At 32.5% G+C, this 20,029-nt stretch overlaps 1 protein-coding gene across 6 annotated transcripts in view; it reads left to right on the top strand.

The window, feature by feature from the left end:
* The window catches only part of LRRC7 (leucine rich repeat containing 7), a 552,677-nt gene that overhangs the window by 262,241 nt on the left and 270,407 nt on the right, over positions 1 to 20,029 (top strand). For all 6 annotated transcript variants that reach the window (XM_077954325.1, XM_028832544.2, XM_028832526.2 and 3 more), the window contains 3 exons: positions 4,261 to 4,339; positions 14,081 to 14,170; positions 17,531 to 17,587. In XM_077954325.1, coding sequence (XP_077810451.1) covers positions 4,261 to 4,339; positions 14,081 to 14,170; positions 17,531 to 17,587 — 226 coding nt within the window. The remainder of the gene's footprint in view (positions 1 to 4,260; positions 4,340 to 14,080; positions 14,171 to 17,530; positions 17,588 to 20,029) is intronic.

The following is a 20,029-nucleotide window of genomic DNA, read 5'->3' as shown; positions in this document are numbered from 1 at the left end:
TTGCTTACTCAGCTTCCTTAAAATATTAATTTTGATGTTTCTGTCAGGCAATTAATGGAGCTTCATTTCTTTCAGTTTGGTTACTAGAAAATTGTGTTCCCATGGTGGCTCACACCTGTAATATCAACAGTTTGGGAGGTTAAGACGGTTGAATCCCTTGAGGTCAGGAGTTCAAGATCAGCCTGGCCAACATGGCAAAACCCCATCTCTACTAAAAATACAAAAAAATAGCCAGGTGTGGTGGCAGGCATCTGTAATCCTGGCTACTCAGGAGGTTGAGGCAGGAGAATCACTTGAACCTAGGAGGTGGAGGTTGCAGTAAGCTGAGATTGTTCCAGTGCAATCCAGCCTGGGTAACAGAGTGAGACTCTGTCAAAAAAAAAAAAAAAAAATTGTGTTATTTTGGTGGTGTCATATTCCCTTGTTTTGTTTTGTTTTGTTTGTATTCCTGAAAGTCTTGTATTGTTGTCTTTGCATTTGAAGAACCTGTCACCTCCTTCAGTCTTTACTGACTTGCTTTAGGAGAGAAACACCTTCACCAGTCAGCCAGATCAGGAATTCTGAGTCTCTCTCAGACTTTTGCTATGGATGTGCCTGCTCCACCTATTTAGTTTCCTCTTGGGCAGAATTTCTTAAGATTGTTTGCCCTTTCTCAGTCCCACAAAGCCAGGCTGTGTGCTGGGAGTCTCTCACTTGTGTTTTTAGGCAATGCTCTGAAATGCTCAAGTTTATGTTCCTTCTCCCACTCCCACAAAGCCAAGGTGGCTGGCTGTGTATCCTGGCCAGACAACTGCAAGTGCTCACACTGACTATCTGTCAGGCACATGAAAGGAGCTAGCTACAGTTATAGAGGGGAGGCTGAAAAACACAATCTGTTGGGAGGACCTATGGGTCAGTTATGGTGGTCCACAGGTGAGGCATACCGAACAGGTCATGGGCAAACTTTCTGTTGGAGAATAATAGAATATACAGCTCTTTGTTTAGTTTTGAACCTTGGTTGCTGAGAGTCCCTACCTCTACTCCCAGCTCCTAACCTCTCCCAGCCACTCAGTCTTGTTGATGCCCTCAGTATTCTAAGTGGGACAAGAAAGAAGTAGGCCTCTAGGACAATGTCCCGCACAGTTGGGGAATCCTCACTCATTACCTTTTTACTTTCCCCTGTGGGGACAATTGTGAGTTGAAGGAGTTTCTCCTGGCATGGAGCTGTGCCACCTTGAGGGAGGGGCAAAATGGGTAAAATGAAACTATTCTTACTCTCTTCAGTGAGTCTAATTTCATAAGCTTTGCTCCAATGATATGGTGGAATTTCTCCGCTGGACTTCCAAACTCCCACAAAAATATTCTTATCAGCAGGTGGTTGCCAAAATCAGTAAACTGTGCGATGTTAGAAAACTCCTATTTTGCCATCTTGCTTATATCACTTTGAAAATATCTTTATTCCACACTCATTTTCATAGTTTTGGAATATTAGTTTGGTGGTGTATAGGATTTTAGTTGAAAATCATTTTCCTTCAGAAGTTGGATATATTTCTGTATAATTTTCTCATTCCAAATATTTTTGAGAAGTCAAATGTCATCTAGATCTTGATCCTTTGTGTGAAACCTGATTTTTCTCTCCCCTCTTAATCCTCAATACTCCTTGAATGAGTGAGCTTTTCCAATCTGAAATAAACTCGTTCATTGTTTGAAATTACTGAAATACTCTTGAATTGTTCCTTTAGTATTTTCTGTCCTTTGTGTTCTCAGTTTACTCTTCTTAGAACTTCATTACTCAGATACTAAAATGTCTCAACTATTAAAAATTCATCTTTACTGTCTTTTTGCCTAATATTACCACATTTTCTAGAAGACTTCTTCACATTTATCTTTTGATTCTTCTATAGTTTTTCTTTCAATCATTCTTCTGAGTTAGAACATCAATTTAAGAAAAATGTCATGAAGTCTTTTTCATCCCACTTTTTATGTCTGTAACTTTGGCACAATGTCTGACACTTTTAAGTCCTCAAAGAACAGCAATTTTAAAAGTGTGTGTGTGTGTGAAAAAAAAGTGTGTGTGTGTGTGTACACACACATCCACACACATTAATAATGTATATATTCACAGTATATATATTATATTCTTTCAGCACACTAATTCTTTTTCCTGTGTTCTCTAAGGTAGATAAATTTTACACATTTATATCTGAAGCCAGATCATTTTGGTATGTTTTTGGTTCTTTTTTTGACTTACATTCTCCAATTCTTTTTTATTTCTAATAATTATAGATAACATTATTACAGCACTTTGTGCCAATTGCTTTTCTGTATAATCTCTTTTAATCTTCACTACAACTCTATGATAAAACCATTCATATAATCACTATTTTTCAGAGTAGGAAACTAAGGCATTAGGAGTTTAAAGGACTTGCCTAGGGCTACCCAGCCAGAAAGTATATAGCTAGGATTCCATCTTAAGCCAACAGACTCTGCTCTGAATTATTTTAAATTTAAACTGTAAACAATATAATACAAATTTTTAAACAAATAATATAGCACCATTTTCACCACAGTAGGCAATTCCATTTTCAGTAGAAGATGAAGAGACATCATCTTTTTCTTAAAATCATATTTTAATTTACTTCTGCTTCCATGTCCTGGTTTACACATAATTTAAGGATATACCATTTTAAGGCAGGGACCTGTGGAGATAAGGCATCATGCATATCAGCATGCAATGAGCCCAGATTGGAGAGTGAACAGAAAAAGCTAAACAGAGAAAAGGAGAAATTTATACTCCTGTTCGTTGAAGATATTTAAAGTAAAGACTTTTAAGGGAAAATGTTAAGAATGATTCACAACTTATATTATTGACCTGGCTGCCCTTTTTTTAGTGACTATTTAATGGAAGAAATTCTAGGTGTTATGGCCTTCCAAAAACAAGAGAAACAGGCTTTTTCATTAAATTCATACATAATGGAGCTCCCAAACTTTTGGAGGCTCTTATTTAGAAGTCAGAATAGTTCAGTAATAATTTTAGGACCACATGATTTCATGAAATTTTAAATGGAGAGAAATGGGGTGAGAAACATCACAAATCCCCCACTTTGTACCCCTTTGTACCCCTATTTGGCAGTGGATAAGTGACCTGTTCTGGATTTGACTACCCTCCTGCTGCTTCAAGGGCTTTGAAGTCCTGCAGACATGGTGGTCTAGATGAATGGAATCTAGAAAGGTGGAATCTTTTGTTTCTTGAGCATCCATCATCAAAAAGTTCAATTATATCCTGCCAGAAACTGTTCCTTATCCTTCCGTCAGATATGAAGTACTGGGAAAGGCCAGTTCTTTTTGAAAATTTTTACATCCTTAATGATAGTTTCAAAAATTGAGAGAAAGTAGTACTGCAGGCATATCATATCATAACAGCTTCATATAGCTTCTTCCCTTGTAACTTTTGCAGGGCCTACTACATTGATCCATTTCTGTCAATTGATTGAAATGTCCCCCACGTCTTTTATTCCTCTAACCCTCACATTTATGGATTAGGTTTGCAGCTTTTGCATTTTCAGTTTCATAGAAAAATCTGTGTTTTTCTGTCACACAGCCAGTAGCACAGCTGTGACAGCAGATGAGCAAATCTCCAAGGGCAATCAGCCAGGCTGGCTACCTCAGAGACTCCAGGGAGGACCCAAGGAAAGCTGCTTGTCTCTTCACACTTTCAGGCAGATGCAGAGCTACACTCTCTACGCACCAAAAAAAGAATTGTATAAAATTTAGCAGAGCCCAATATTAGTTTGGGAATATCTATCAGTTTTGGGTGTGTTCTTAAGTATTTTTCACATGTATATGTTCAACCTTCCTAGCCTTATAAAATGATTATTGGAAGTAAAGATTTTATCTTCTGTTTTCTTTACATCTACTTGTTCTCCCTTCTCTCAGTAGTGGCACTATAACTTAATAACTTAAGCTATTTTTATTTCTTTAGGTTACTAAAGATCAAAGTTTTATCTTAGGCCAAATACACAATTGTCCTCAATCTTATAACCAATTTTAAACTTTTATTATAAAATATTATTTAACATTCAACTCTTATTAAAAATAATGTATATATGATTGATAATATTGATATGTTATGAAGCTTTTATTTCTACTTCAATGGTTATTCTAAATGGTGTTTATACCATATACTGACTCATAGTTTAATAATTATCTAAATATTAGAACTATAGTTTAAAGAATATTTGTTGGAACATTTTCATGTACTTTGTTTTTTTCACATTTTAGGTGTACAAGAATTTCCAGAAAACATAAAGTGCTGTAAGTGTTTAACAATTATTGAAGCCAGTGTCAATCCCATTTCTAAGTGAGTATGAGTGATTAAATTTTATTTCTTTTTATGTTTCCATTGTATAATAATGTACCAAGATAGATGAAATGCACATCATAATTTAAACTGAAATGTAACATTGACATAGCATTTAATAGAATGATGGGAAAAATTCATCAGAATAGTTTGACAAAAGATGATTAAAAACATTGCTGAGTAGCAAGGAAGACCCAATTGGCAAAAGATGGTATTACTTTGAAGCAAACTTTATCACCATTTTCCACAGCTCTCAGGTAACACTCCATAGATAAGAGTTGAAACTAATAAAACGGTTATTAGTAATGGTCATGGTGGAAAACTAGCATAAAAGGCCTGGCAGAAGTTCAAGATAGTGCAAGAGTTTAAGGTAAGGATAAGTGCATAAAAATAACCTATCATGTTGTTCAAGGGAAATAAGTATGACCAGAAATAGAAAGTACTTCTATACCAGAGATTGCAGCAAGAGCAAAGAGATAACCCTAGGAGGTCAGGAAAATGGAAGGCCTGGATGATAGAGATGCTGTGATCAGAAAATGGGTATTTGTAGTCCAAGATCTGTTAATTAAGAAATGCCGTAGAAAAATGATAACCAGAAAGTGACCATGTTGGTGAATTGAGCATATGATGTAGTGACAGAAGTCTGTGGAATCAAGTAGGTCAGGAAGCAATAAAATAAATTGGTTGGAGGAGTCATGAACCTGAATGTTAAAGTCACTTAATAATGGAAGTAGAAATAAAATCTAGAGAGGTTACTGACAGTTGTAATATTTAGAAGAGGTTGAAACAAGTCAGTGGTATTGGGCTGCAAAAAATGAGCTTCAGAGTAAGACTGGCATTTTAATTATACAAAGCTGACAGTAGGATTTGAAAAAAATTCCTCAATATTTTGTCTGATGATGAAGTGCAGGAGACTGGGGGAAACTGAAGCCCATTGGAAAAATATTTAATGGATGGAGTGTTTTTAGAAGAAGACATAAATAAATTTGTCAAAGGAAAGTTGATGGGAAATTGTATACCAGTAGAGTTGAGGAGAAGGAATAGTGAAAGTGGTTCTCTATGGATGATGGAAAGAGGCTCTAGACAAGGTGAGGAGTGGAATAGAATGTAAAAGAATGAGATCAAAGTTTAGATGGAGATCTTTATAGTGAATGGTTTGTAAAATAATCTGAGGCCTTTATGTTAAAAATTACAGTTTTTCTTCCCGAAAAGTAGATAGGGAGGGAAAAAAAGAGAAAACAAAACCCTAAAAAGCTTTTCCCAAAACTCTTAGACCAAAAAAGCAATTTTTTCAACATCTCAATCAAATAGATGTTACTAATTTCTCCCACCAGGACTATAACCACGTCCCTGAATTGAGTCAAAACAATTCAGTATTGACAATAAATTGCTTTTTTTTCCCCCTAATTATTTAATTCTAATAGCTCATCTTATTTAGGAATCATGGTAGGTCTTTGGGAGTGGAAGCCAGATGATAAATTACATCTCCGAGAAATTTCAAGTCCATAGGTTTATTGGATATGTCTAATTCCCTTCATATGTTTAACTTTTTAAAAGATAAATAAATATGACCTATTTCAGCAAAATGCATAACACTATAAACATTAAACAGTTTTGGAATTCACAAAAATTATGAAAAGTCATTATAAATTGTTTATCAAATTTTAAAGTCAGTTTTTTAAATATGTTTTTTCTATACAATAAAATTCACTCTGGCCAGGCATGGTTGCTCACACCTGTGACCCCAACACTTTGGGAGGTCAAGGCAGGAAGATCGCATAAGTTCAAAACTGGCCCTGACAACATGGTGAAACCCTATCTCTACAAAATATACAAAAAATTAGCCTGGTGTGGTGGTGGATGCCTGTAGTCCCAGCTACTTGAGAGACTAAGGTGGGAGAATCACTTTAGCCTGGGAGGACAAGGCTGCAGCGAACCATGATCATGCCCCTGCACTCCAACCTGGGCATGAGAGTGTGACCCTCTCACAAAAAAATAAAATTAATTATATTTAGGTGTATGGTTCAGTGAATTTTAACAAATGTATACAGTCATGTGACCATCTCCATAGTCAAGATATAGACTATTGCATCATCTCAAAGAGTTCCCTTAGCCCAGTCATCCACTGATGATTACTATCCCCATTGCTTTGTCTTTTTTGAAATGAAAAATAAATGATATCATATTTTGTGTCTGACTTCTTTTACTTAACATAATGATTTTGAAATTTATTTGTAATTTTTCAGTACTCAGTACTTTATTCCCCTTATTGCCAGGTAGCATTCCATTGTGTGAATATAACATTATTTATGTATCTATATTTCAGTTGATAGGCATTTGGGTTGTTTCCAGTTTTTGGCTATTATGAATAAAGCTGGTACAAACTATGCACAAGTGTTTATGTGAGCGTATATTTTCATTTCTATTGGGTGAAGCCCTAGGAGTAGTTTTCTGAGTAGTATGGTATGTGTATGTTTAACCTGATAAGAAGCTTCCAAACCGCTTTCCCAAAGCTATTCAATTGTGCATTACATCATTTCAGTTGTTCAGAGTTCAGTTGTTCCTCATCTTTGCCAGAATTTGGTTCTATCAGTTTTTAATTTTTTTCCATTTTAACCAGTGTAGTAGAAATGGTATTTCATTATGGTTTTAATATATATTTCTAATGTCTAATTAGCACCTTTCCATATGTTTATTTATACTCTATATTGCTTCTTTGCTAAAGATTCAAATTTCTTGTTCATTTTTATTGGCTTGCCTTTTTATTGTTGAATTATAAGAATTATGTATGTATTCTGGACCTTTAGAAGATATTTGGAAGTGAAGATTTGCTCTTATTCTATGGCTGCTCTCTTTATTTTCTAAGTAGTACCTTTCAAAGGCAGGGTTTTAAATTTGATGAATTTCTATTTAATAATTTTTTATGGTTTCGCTGTTCTTTTTTATCTAGGAGATCTTTGCTAAATTTATAGCCATAGTGATTTTCCCCTGTGCCTTCTTCTGAAACTCTTATAGTTTAGGCTTTACAGTTAGGTCTATGATCCATTTAAAGTTGATTTTGTATACATTGTTGTAAAACAATTGATCACATATATTTGAGTTTATTTCTGGATTTTCAATTTTTGTTAATCTATATGTTTGTCCTTACACCAATTCCCTACTGTCTTAATTACTGTAGCTTTATATAATAGTAAATCATGAAATCAGAAAATATGAGTCCTTCAAATTTGTTCTTCATCAGAATCATTTGGGCTAGTATGCTCTTTGCTATTCTATGTGAATTTTATAATTAGCTTGCTAATTTATACAAAAATGTACAAGCATGTTGGAATTTTGATAGGGATTGCATTAAATCTGTAGATCAATTTGGGTAAAATTTAACATCTCAAAAATGTTGAATATTCTCATTCCTGAGTATAGTTTAGCTCCATACTTATTTCAGTATTTAAAACTTTATCAATGTTTTATAGATTTCAGCATACAAATTTTGTTCATTTTATTCTATGTGTTTTATGGTTTTTGTGCTATTGCAAATGATTTTTTATTATTCCAATTGTTTACTGCCAGCATGTACAAATACAATTGATTTTTAATATTTATCTGATCTTCTTCAATCTTACTAAACTCACTAATTCCATTAAATTGCATGTATAGATTTTTGTGAAATTTTCTATGTAGAATATCATGTTACCTGTGATTAAGACGGTCTTGTTTTATCATTTTTTGTCTACATGCCATTTATTTGTTTGTTTTTCTTACCTTTTGGTCTTGGCTAACACCTCCTTTACATGTTGAACATCAGAGGTGAAAGCAGGCATCATTATCTTGTTCCCAATCTTAGAGAGAAATCATTTAGAGTTTCACCATTATGTGTGACTGTTACTTGTTTTTTAAATATATGCCATTTATCAGATTGAGAAAATTTCCAGTAACCTGACATTCACTTCCTTTTGAGCCCTCACTAGCAGGGCCATCAAAGTTTAGATTTCTTCTAAACGTCTTTTTAAGAAAACGTATGCTTTATCATGTTTTTCTTAACGTTCTCCAGTCTGTGACCACTGAGTGCTTTCAAAGCCACTGCACATTTTTAGAAATCAGTTACAGCAGAACCCCAATTCCAATCATCAAAAATCTTTATTAATTTTCTAATGCTCTGAAACAAATTGCCACAAATATATCAGCTTAAAACAACACATATTATTTATTTCTCCATGTCTGTGGGTCAGGAATTTGAGAATGGCTTATCTGGGTCCCCTGCTTCAGAGTTTCACCAGGCTGCACTTTTTGCTGGCTGTCAGCTGGCAACCACTCATGGGACCTGGAGACTGTGTGCAGTTCCCTGCCATATAATTCTCCCCCAAGGCAGTTTTGAGTCTCTTAGCCAGATGGAGTTATATAATGTAATTTAGTTGTGGGAGAGACATTCCGTCGTATTTGCCACATTCTATTGATCAGTAGCAAGTCACAGCTCCTACCAACACTCAAAGGAAGGAGATTATACAAGGGCATAAACATCAGGAGGTGAGGATCATGGCGGGGCATTTAGAATGTGTCTTCCACATAGCTGATATTATGTGCCCAACTGTTAAACTATATGGGTGTCTGGGTCTATTGTTATTCTATCTTTGTTGTAGTTTTTTAATTGATATATATAGATGTACATTTTGGATGGGCACATGTGATCATTTGATACATTCATATAATCAAATCAGGGTAATTGGGATATCCATCATTTTAAATATTTATCTTTTCTTTACACTAGGAACATTCTAATTCTCTTCTGGCTATTTTGAAATGTAAAATTAATTAATGTTAACTAGAGTAACCCTACTGATCCATCAAACATCATATCTCATTTGTTCTATGTAACTGTGTATTTGTACATACCACTTTTAATTTAAGCAATTAATAAAAGGAAAGCATTTACTTAGTAGAATGAATTATTTGCCAATTTATAAAACATATATACTCTTCGAATTTTTAAATAAATCTGTCATATGTGAAAAGCCACCAAGTTACTTTAGGATAGTAAAATCATTTCATTATTGATAGCTCCTTACTTAATGTCAGATATTGGATTTCATTGAATACTTTAGAGGAAAGTAAAGGCAACTTAAGATTGTCATCTTCATCAAGTGTATCCCACTTGCTATGGAATACTTTCTTCCTTACAGTTCCTCATACATTTTTCTGGAAGTGATTATATTGACAAGTCAGGCCCTTGTCTCTATTAGAAGCTACAAAATGTACCATAAAATTAATGATAAAGTTGAATATCTTCTTTTGGCAAACTTACTGACTGTATATATATGATTTTTCAAATAACATCAAATTCATTTTTCATTGTATGTTATTTTCAAAGTACAATAATGGACAGTTTAAGAGATTTTAAAAATTCCTTATCCCCAAATAATTTATAATTTTTCCCAGGAACAGAAAATTTCCAATACTAGTGCAAAGTATAATTGTATAAACATTCAACTAAATCTATAAACAGAATCATATGAGAAAAGTAAAGAAGACATTAATTTTGAATCTAAGTGCAGAGTAACGATTCAATAAATTTGTGTTGAAGTGAATTGAAATAAAACATAGATGTCATTAAATAAGACATACTATGTAATCTTATTCTTAACTCTACATTTTTAAGAAGAAAAGTTCAATAGAAAAATGTCAATACATCTTTTTTTTTTATAACCAGGCTGATAAAAACTAGCTTACTTTGCATGCTGGTTTTTCATATAACCTATTTTTGGTGGTCCAATTTTGTCATTGGAATCTGCAAAATGTGGTCAATTCTTAAACTCTGAACAAAATGTTCTATGTAATAAGCCAGATTCTTCTAGGGCATAAGCATTACCAAAAAAGAAGCAAAAAAGCAGTATATTTTTGATCAAAGAAGCAGTACAATATCGTTTATTACATACATATGGAGAATAGTAGACTGAGAGAACCTGGATAGTTTTGATACATAGGAAAAATATTTGTCCCTACAAATAGAAAATTTGTATTTTAAAAGCCATTTTTTACTGAGTAGTGACACTGTTAAAGTAAATTATTAGATTAGTGGTTTTAACAGTCATCTAATTTTACATGTATCTTACTGATCATATTTTTGAAAAGTCATATGTAACTAGTTGTATTGAATTACAAGACATCAAAGATAATACTTAAATTCCAATGGAAATGTATTTAACATCTGTGTAAACAAATGTATTTAATATCATAACAACTGTCATACTATCAGGACATGAGCTCTAATGCATTAAAACAAAGTAAAACACAGAGAAAAGTAATGACCTACCATAGCCTTTCATTTCTATAAGATTAAGTTCAAACCTTTGAGTTGAGCATTCAAGGACTGTAAACCCTGCCCTCTCCTAATATTCTTAAATATTAACTCCCGATACTCTCATACATAAAGTATTTGCTCCAGAACTCATCTTCTCTTCATTATACATCTCAAGTGTCTTCTTACCTCTACATCATAAAAACCCTCATTTTTCACTTGCCTCCCTTCTTTTTCTTTTCTACTTTCATAAATCCTATGTCTCTTAAAAGCATATTTATGGCAACATCCTCTATGAAATCATATCCACACAATTCAGCTCCAAAATACAAACTAGAAAAATGTATTTACAGCAAAAATAACCAATATCAGATTAATATACAGTAAGTCTTCACTTAATGTCATTGATAGGTTGTTGGAAACTCCAACTTTAAGTTACAGGACATACCAGCAAGTCTTCAAATAACATTTTTTCCTTCAGCATCATTTCATTATAATGTTGTAGAGAAGATAAAAAAAATTGTTTTGTTATACATAGTTGCACTTAAACTTGCAGTTTCCAAGAACCTATCAATGACATTGAGGACTTATTACTAACAATGTGTAAAGAATTGTCATAAATCAGTATAAAAATATAAATGTGTTTGTTTTAGATTCCCCAGAAGCAGATGTTTAGAAAAGAATATAAGCAGTATATTTAGGAGATGAGCCCAGGAAATACTTGTTGAGGGTGTTTTTTCAAGCTGTTTATAGTATTTGGCCATTGGACTTTAACTTTCTGGGGAGCTCTGGGTAACAGTGTAAAACACATACCAGAGCTGTCAAACACAATGGGAGAGAGAGCAGAAGTATTTATATTCCTACTTGTCATTAGGTGAGTACTGTCTCTGAGAGGGACATTAATTCCATAGAACTTGGGCTACCAGGTGCATGAACAGACCAGGCTTTAGCAACTGAAGAAAGCCTTCAAACAGGAAGGAAAGGGGCAGGCAATCATGATTTGTTCCAGTGTACAACAAAATGATAAAGGCAGGGAGTTGTGGTTGGGGCACCAATAGAAAAATAGGTAAAATAAGTAAACATGTATTTCACAAAAAAGGAAACAAATATTGCTAATAAACTTTTATTCCTAACTAATCAGCGAAGTGATTATTATTGCTATTTTATATTTACCAAATTGGCAAAAATGAAAAAAGCTAACAAAACCAAGGGTTAGGAAGGACATGGAAAAATGTGGAACTATTTTGAATGAAATTTGGTTACATCTAGTAAATATAGACTTGCATTCGCTATGACCAATGATGTCACTTCTAAGGATATAACTTAAGTAATCTTTTGCAAATGTATACTATATGTTCAAAAATATTCACAGAAGCCAATATTTGTAATAGCAAAATGAAAAACTAGAAACAACTGTAGGCCGGGCACGGTGGCTCATGCCTGTAATCCCAGCACTTCGGGAGGCCGAGGCGGGTGGATCCCCTGAGGTCAGGAGTTTGAGACAAGTCTGGCCAACATGGCGAAACCCCATCTCAACTAAAAATACAAAAATTAGCTGGGCGTGGTGCAGGTGCCTGTAATCCCAGCTACTCGGGAGGCTGAGGCAGGAGAATCACTTGAACCTGGGAGGCGGAGGTGGCAGTGAGCCGAGTTTGCACCATCGCACTCTAGCCTGGGAGACAAGTGTGAAACTCTATTTCAAAAAAAAAAAAAAAAAAAAAAGAAGGAGAAGAAACAACTGTAATGTTCATTAGAAGGAAAACAGCAAATTGTATATTCATACAATGGAATACTATGCTATGATGGCCAATCAGTCACATCAAAATGGATGGATTTTTTAAATCTAATACTAATTTTTAAAGCCTTTGGAAAATGTTCACAGTATGATTTTATTTACATAATATTCAAAACCATGCAAAACTATGCAACATGTTTTGTTTTAGGGAATTAAATATTTGTGGTAAAGCCGTTTCAAAACAGAATAGTAAACATGATTCAGGAATTTGTGTGGCAAATAGGAAGATGTAGACAGGGAGGGACACCCAGAGGGTTTCAAAAATACTGATTCTATTTCTTGATTCTATTGTGGGTACACATATATTCTTTTATACATATATGTATGTACACACATACATACCCAAATACAAACATTATATATTTATATCTATATATCTATATATATGTGTGTGTGTGTGTATATGTGTGTGTGTGTGTGCATATATATATGTAAGTGTTTTATATATACATATAACAAAGTATTGGACATAGGAAGAGAAACCATGAATAAAACTCATATAATGTCCCAGGAGAAGGAGAAGCAGCAGGAAAACTGTTGTAGAAGCAAAGAAGGGGAGAACAAGCAGTAATGGCAACTGTTGCTAGGCAGTGTAGGATCCGAAATAAAATGAGGCTAATGGGATTGGAACTTAGGATGTCAGTGGAGGCCTTGGTGAGTGCATTTTAGTAACAGAGTTGAGGTAGATGCCAGAAAACAATGGCTTGAGTAGTAATAAGAAGCAATGAGTATAGGCAGTTTTTTAAATAATTTTAGCAGTAAATGCAAGGAGGAAGACAGGCTGTAATTTGAGGAGAAGGCAAATTTGAAGGCTATTTAAGAGTATTTTATAAAATAACAAAATCTGGACTAGACTATACATAAAAGTATTACAAATGTTTAAATAGAAATTTACTAATAAAAAAGTCAATATTCCTCTAAAAACAAGTCTCCTGAGAAATCCTTGAACTAAATCTTTTTACATTTAAAATAATAATTTAATCTAATTTCTAAAACTCATAAAGGTTATTTTCTTAATTTTTTGATGCAGTTTATAGCCTTTATGATTGTCTAATTATCTTTTCAATGTTCTTTGTCATTTTTAATAGATATTAATTAGACCAATTTGAATCATGATTTACATACATATTGAGCAGGCATTAAAGAAATCATTAGTCAAGGGGACAACATGCTCCTTCACTTTTCATACGGGGCAACTTTAGTCATCACTGTAACAAATTGTAGACAAATTTTGATGATTAAGTGAAATAGTAACTGGATACTCTTGCCTGACTATATATGTGCATATTCTGTTGAAAAAGGAACATTAGTTTTAAAATTACAAACAAGCCAAACAATTTGAGATTTCCATAAAAAATGTCCTGGCTGGTGTGCATAAGATTAGGCCAGCAATAAGAGATGATGTTACTAATTTTAGCAGTGACATAAATCTTAGTGTAGGAGAGTAGCATGGAAGTGGATAAATGCTATTTACTTTAATAACAGGCAAAATTTTCAAACTGTAACAACATGCTCAATAAATTCTTTCATTACTGTAATACCAAAGGAGAGTTGAAAAATGTATTACATTTATATTTTTTCTCCTCAGAGATACATATTTTTGTTCTGTTTCTATAGCAGTATCAATGCAATGACTAAAACTTTAACTCCTTTTTAGACTCCCTGATGGCTTCACACAGCTCCTAAACCTGACCCAGCTCTACCTGAATGACGCCTTTCTTGAATTTCTTCCAGCCAATTTTGGAAGGTAAGAATAAGAAATTTAAATTATGCAATTATATTTCACCTTAGGTAAGTGCTTTACTAGTGTCAGTTGATGAGACTTCAAAAGTGCCAGCTGTGATTAAAGATAGGCCTCATTATTATTCAATAAATGAAACTCTGTTAATTAATGAAACTTTTGCAAAAAATAAAGTAAAATTAGGCCTTTACATGACATTAATACTCAAATAAATTCTAGATGAATTAAAGAGTTGAATATAAAAAAATAAAGCCAGAAATGATCTGAGGGGAAAAAAGGAGATGAATATTTATTTTGTTGAGAAATACCTTTACAGGCACAGACGCAAAGAAGAATACCATAAATGGATAGATACGCTGACCTAAATACTTTTATCATAAAGTATCAGGAGATCAAAGATTTAAGGTAAAACAATAAACTGAAAAATAGTTTCATTATATATGAAAAAAATTATTTATATATTTAACCTAGAATTCTTACATATAAATATGCAAACAAAGATTTTAGGGGAAAATGGTCGAATTACAAGAAAAAAGCAATTCATAATAACACATATGAATGGCTGGGGAACACATAAAACATGTCTGTCTTCACAAATAATAAATATAATACAAATTAAAACAATAAAAGACCTTTATGTTCCAATGTATTGCAAAAACTTTTTTTTAGAGTATAAGAACAGAGATGATCTCATGCTCTCTGACAGGATTGTAGAATGTCATGACCTTCAAGCAGGGCAGTATGCTTTTAAAACCTTTGAAAATATTTACAAACTGTTGCCTCTGTGAATCATTTCTAGAAATGTCTATTACCATTGTCAGTATCCCACTGGGATTTATGGACAAGTTTATTGTTATTTACAAAGTGAAAAAAGTGAAATCACATATCTGTATAGGATATTGGTTAAATATATTATGGTTCATCTATATGATAATACTGTATAATAATTAATAATATTAGGAAAGTATTTTTTTAAATTCTTCAGATGTTTCCAATATTAATATGAATCTATATGAAATGAAAGACTGGTATCTTAAAAGTAAAATTACGAATAATTTTTATTGTCATCTTGACATGTTTTTCAATATTTTTCAGGTGTTCTACAATGAGCTTTTTTGTGCAAAAGATATATCTCAACAGCTAGGACATTTTTAAGTTTATTGTCAACTACATTTATGTAAATGAATATCTTTGAAATTGTTCAAATAATAGACTAAGTGTAGCTTGACACCAATCTGTTGACCGAAGCTGGCACAGGACATTAAGAACTCAGTTGAATAATGAAGTCACTTAACATGTGACAGCCTCCATTTACATACTGAGAGCACATCAACATTTCCCAGATTCCCTTACTTTTGCACATCACACCATCACAACACTTATGAACAGCATATACTTGGGCAGTTTTAAACTTCACAGAGCGTCCAAAGAGCATTGCCTGGCTTCTAAATGAATTGGCATTTCATCATTCATCCATAGAAACTAGCCTTGCCTTTCTGGCACTGACCACAGCATTACAATATACTTTGGATTTATCAAATCAGAAAATATTTAATTATTATCTTAAGATACATTTTTTTCTTGAACTTTTGTCAGTTCTCTTTAGTCGTAATGTGAGGAAAAGATTTGGGCAAGTGAAAAACATAATACCAACACCAAAACCACTTGAAAATAGAATATAATTTTGCATAAATTTCCTACAAAAAAATATGCTCTATTTTATTATTATCATCTAAAAAGGTCTCTAACCTTCAACTGTGTAGTTTAACAAGAGGACACTTAAAATTCCTTTTAACACCTGAGATTCTCTGCTCCTAAAAGCCAAAATCAGTACAAAATATCATACTAGTACAATTGTTGACAAGATTTGAGACATGCAAATGCTCAAGAAATCTCCTTTACTAGAATATACCCATGCTGTGAAGAACTGAATCACTTTATTTCATATACAGATTAATCATTATAAGATTAAAATTAAATAAAAAAGCTTGATAGGAGGCAAAAAAAAAAAGAAAGGGAGAGAGACCTACATGAAAACCTAAAAGTACAGTAAATATGGGAGATGGTAGATGAAAAACTACGAATAGTAAAATATTTCCCAAAACATTAAGAATTCAGATAATCCAGTTAATATCTGTTCTAAAGTAGCTTCATCTGGGTACATTTTAACATTCAGTATGGATGTGAATAACAATAGTGTGTCCTAGACTACAAAACTTAACAAGTAATTAAGTGTGAAATGCATCCCTAATCACAAATGTCACTCAAGCAACAGAAACTATGAATACCTCTCATTCTTCTCACGTGATTTCCCCAACCCCAGCATTGTCACGGGACATATGATGCGACAGATTTTTAAATGCATGAACTTTTCATAAATGTTAAAATATGCACCTTAGAGTCAATGAAATATGGTATATTGCAACACTTCTCCCATTGTGTAAATAATAAAAATAATAATAGCCAATTCTTATTAAAACTTGTGATATACAAGAAATTATGCTTTACATGTATTACATTATTTAATGTTCCAAACCATACAAATTTGATACTGCTGTCACACACTTATGGATGAGGAAATTGAATTAAGAGAGGTTAATTAATTTGCCCGGTGTCAGAGAGGCAGAATATGAAAGAGTTTGGATTTCACCCAGGTTTGTCTTCCTATAAAATCCCATTTTTTTAACTCTATGCTATAGTATTTGCTTTTTAGTTTATTTATAGTCTCTTGAGAGAAATTATTGCCATATTCCAGTGAACACAGCATCTGATATTTAGTATACATTCAAATATCAATGAAAATATTGAACAACAAATATATTTTTATAAAACGTATGAAATTTAGAAGGCTGGAATCCAAAAATATCTTTTAAATATCTCAGTTAATTTTAGGAAAATGATATTTGTCATTGCCCAATACTGATGTAACCCTACTCATAATCAATATGTAGATTTCTTTAAAATCTATAACCATAGTTAAAAGAATATTTGAACATGGCTCTTTGAATAGTGATAATGATAGTTTACCATAGTAAAATTTATTTTTATTTCAATATGATGGGTACATCATATTGTACATCCAATATATGGGTACATATAGTTGTATATATTTATGAAGTATGTGTGATATTTTAGTACAGACATACAATGTGTAATGATCAAATCAGGGTAATTGGGGTATCCATCACTTCAAGCTTTTATCATTTCTTTGTGTTAGAAATATTCCAATTCTAGTTTTTTAGTTATTTTTAAATATACATTATTGTTAACTATAGTAACCCTATAGTACTACGAAATACTAGACCTTACTCAATAATTTTTTAGACAGAAATACTAAGAGGAAATTTTAAAAATTCATTTCTGTAGACTTGTCAAATTGCGGATCTTGGAGTTAAGAGAAAATCACTTGAAAACTCTACCAAAGTAAGTGACTATGTATTTTCTGAATTTTGAACTGTGATATTTTTTCACTAGTAAGAAAAATAACTACTTTTATTTTGTTTGTGTTTTGGTACTTTAATTGAGTTAATTTATCTACACATTTTTCCTAATGGCCAAAAAGTATGGTATACTGTAAAAGATTCATATTACATGAGAATGTATTCTGTTTTATAAAACTGTAATTACAGGTTAAGGTGGAAAGAGTTCACTTAAGTTTCTTCGCATGGCTGAAGATACATGCCAGAAAATTATTGCACTACAACATATGAAATTGTCATTCTTATAGCTAAAAACAATAGTGTCACAAGATTCAACTTAATAGGATGCTTAATTCTTCAAGTTCATTTATGGATTGTAGTATACCTTTCAGTTTTTAAATCAAGAATATGCCACAAAGTTTTAGGAAAAAAGATTAAAATGTTTCAAGAGATCACAAAGTGGTTTAGCTAAAAGTTATATATTCTTTCAAATTGTTCATTTTTACTAGTCTATTTAAAATTTGGCGTATATAAAAATATAGGGTATTTTAAAGTAAAAACTAATCCTTAAAATTTTATGCAATGTTTACCATAATAAAATGCTTTGTTTCACCCAGCTTTGCCTTATTCATGTGTAACAATAGAATTTTGTGTTTTACAGAGTTATTTTTGAAAATCAAAATGGGTTTTTTACTCAATTAAATCATTACACTTGTATATATTAAGATGAAAATATTTAAAGTACTATGTTGCTATTATCACCCTTCTGCAGTATTATAGAAAACTATTGAGTACAGTGACTAATTTTTTAAACATTTCAGTAGGACTTAGATACATCTGCTGAACCAAAATGTAACCTTATTTTTTACTTATTAAATCCTTTTCCAAAGCAAACTGGATTGATTAATATTTCAACAACATACCTTCAAGTACATTTTATGTATGATATTATGTATTAAAATTGTCATTGTAATATAATAACACAATTATGAAAATAACTTTCAATAATGATATGGATTTAATTTGAATATATACATAAAGATAAAATACCTACTTAATCCTCCATAAGAGAAGACAAGGAGAGAGCATAGTAATGAGGAAATGTCTGCATATTTCACCATCCAGCACTTCTGAATTATGCCTTTCTCTAAGCTAAAGCACTGGGTATGGGCCTAACCCAGGGGACCCCTCCCAGGTTGGGGGCATAAACAGGTGGAAATATGGTTGAGGGTGTTAATTGTTCAAGTGGAAATTTCCGGCAAATGCAGCTAGTGCCATGGAGTCCATCCCTCATGCTTTTGTCTGCCACATTTAAAGTAAGTGCGAAACATGGCTAACTGGAAGCTAAACCAAGATAGAAAAGCAGGTGTCCCCTTCACCTAAATATATACATTTAGGTCAAGGAGAAAATATTGAATATGCAGAGGAGAATCCTTTTCCCTCTGTTCTCAAATAATGGCTTTCCTTTGAAGTAGAAAATAAACCTGACATAGGTTGTTAGGTTTTTAAATATATATCATTAAATACGAATCTTAAATATAAATTAAAACCTGATATAGATTGATAATACGGACTTTATATGAGGTAGCTGTGTGAATAAATCAGAGTAATGAGGAACAATAATAACAACAATAATTGGTGCTGGGGTATTGTGCAGGCTTTCAGATTTTGGTTCAGTATTAAACAGAATTAAAATAAGTAGAATAATATGCATAAATGAATTTGGACATAGAAAAATGTTGTAAAGATATATTAGAACTGGTGTTGGGTCTCTTTGATAGACTCATATACATATAACTTATATAGCTGTTACATTTTAAGAAACATTTTCAAAGTTACTTGCAATCTAGTGTGTTCATTTTATAACCCACAGACCAAAATCTAAAGAACAAAATTCAGGCATAAAATATAGATAACTTTAGTTTTGGGTCTATTGAATGAGAATCGCAGAAAGAAATTCTTCTTTGAATAAAAATAAACTTTGTTTTCACTATGTATTATACCTTTTGATCACCAGTCTATACCTGTAACTTAAAGCCGCGTGAGAGCACTATAGTATCCTTTATTTTGCACTCCCAATAAAAATAAAGGTAAAAACATAGTTTTAGGAAAAACAATTTTAGTTTAACAATAACTATTCTGAGAAGAGATAACTCATGATTTACTTAGGGAAACTAACAAGATGTTGGGTTTTTAGTTATTTTCTCTTCTTTTCATCTTTTAAGTCTATATGCTTAGCGATCTGTGGAAAATGTGAATGTGTGTAAGAATTATAATGTAACATGCATTAAGATGTACATCCTTTAAGCAAACTGATAGATACACTTAGATGTATGCAAATTCTAGGATAATTTTTTTCTGTTAAAAAATAGTATTATAAATTTCCTTATAATGTTTATGATCATTACTCTACATACATCAAGGAGGAGTAATAAAATTAAGTCCT

Source organism: Macaca mulatta, chromosome 1, assembly GCF_049350105.2.
Source record: "Macaca mulatta isolate MMU2019108-1 chromosome 1, T2T-MMU8v2.0, whole genome shotgun sequence".
In the NCBI taxonomy this organism is placed as follows: domain Eukaryota; kingdom Metazoa; phylum Chordata; class Mammalia; order Primates; family Cercopithecidae; genus Macaca; species Macaca mulatta.
Note: the sequence above shows the minus strand (reverse complement) of the source record. Positions and strands in the feature narration are given on the sequence as shown.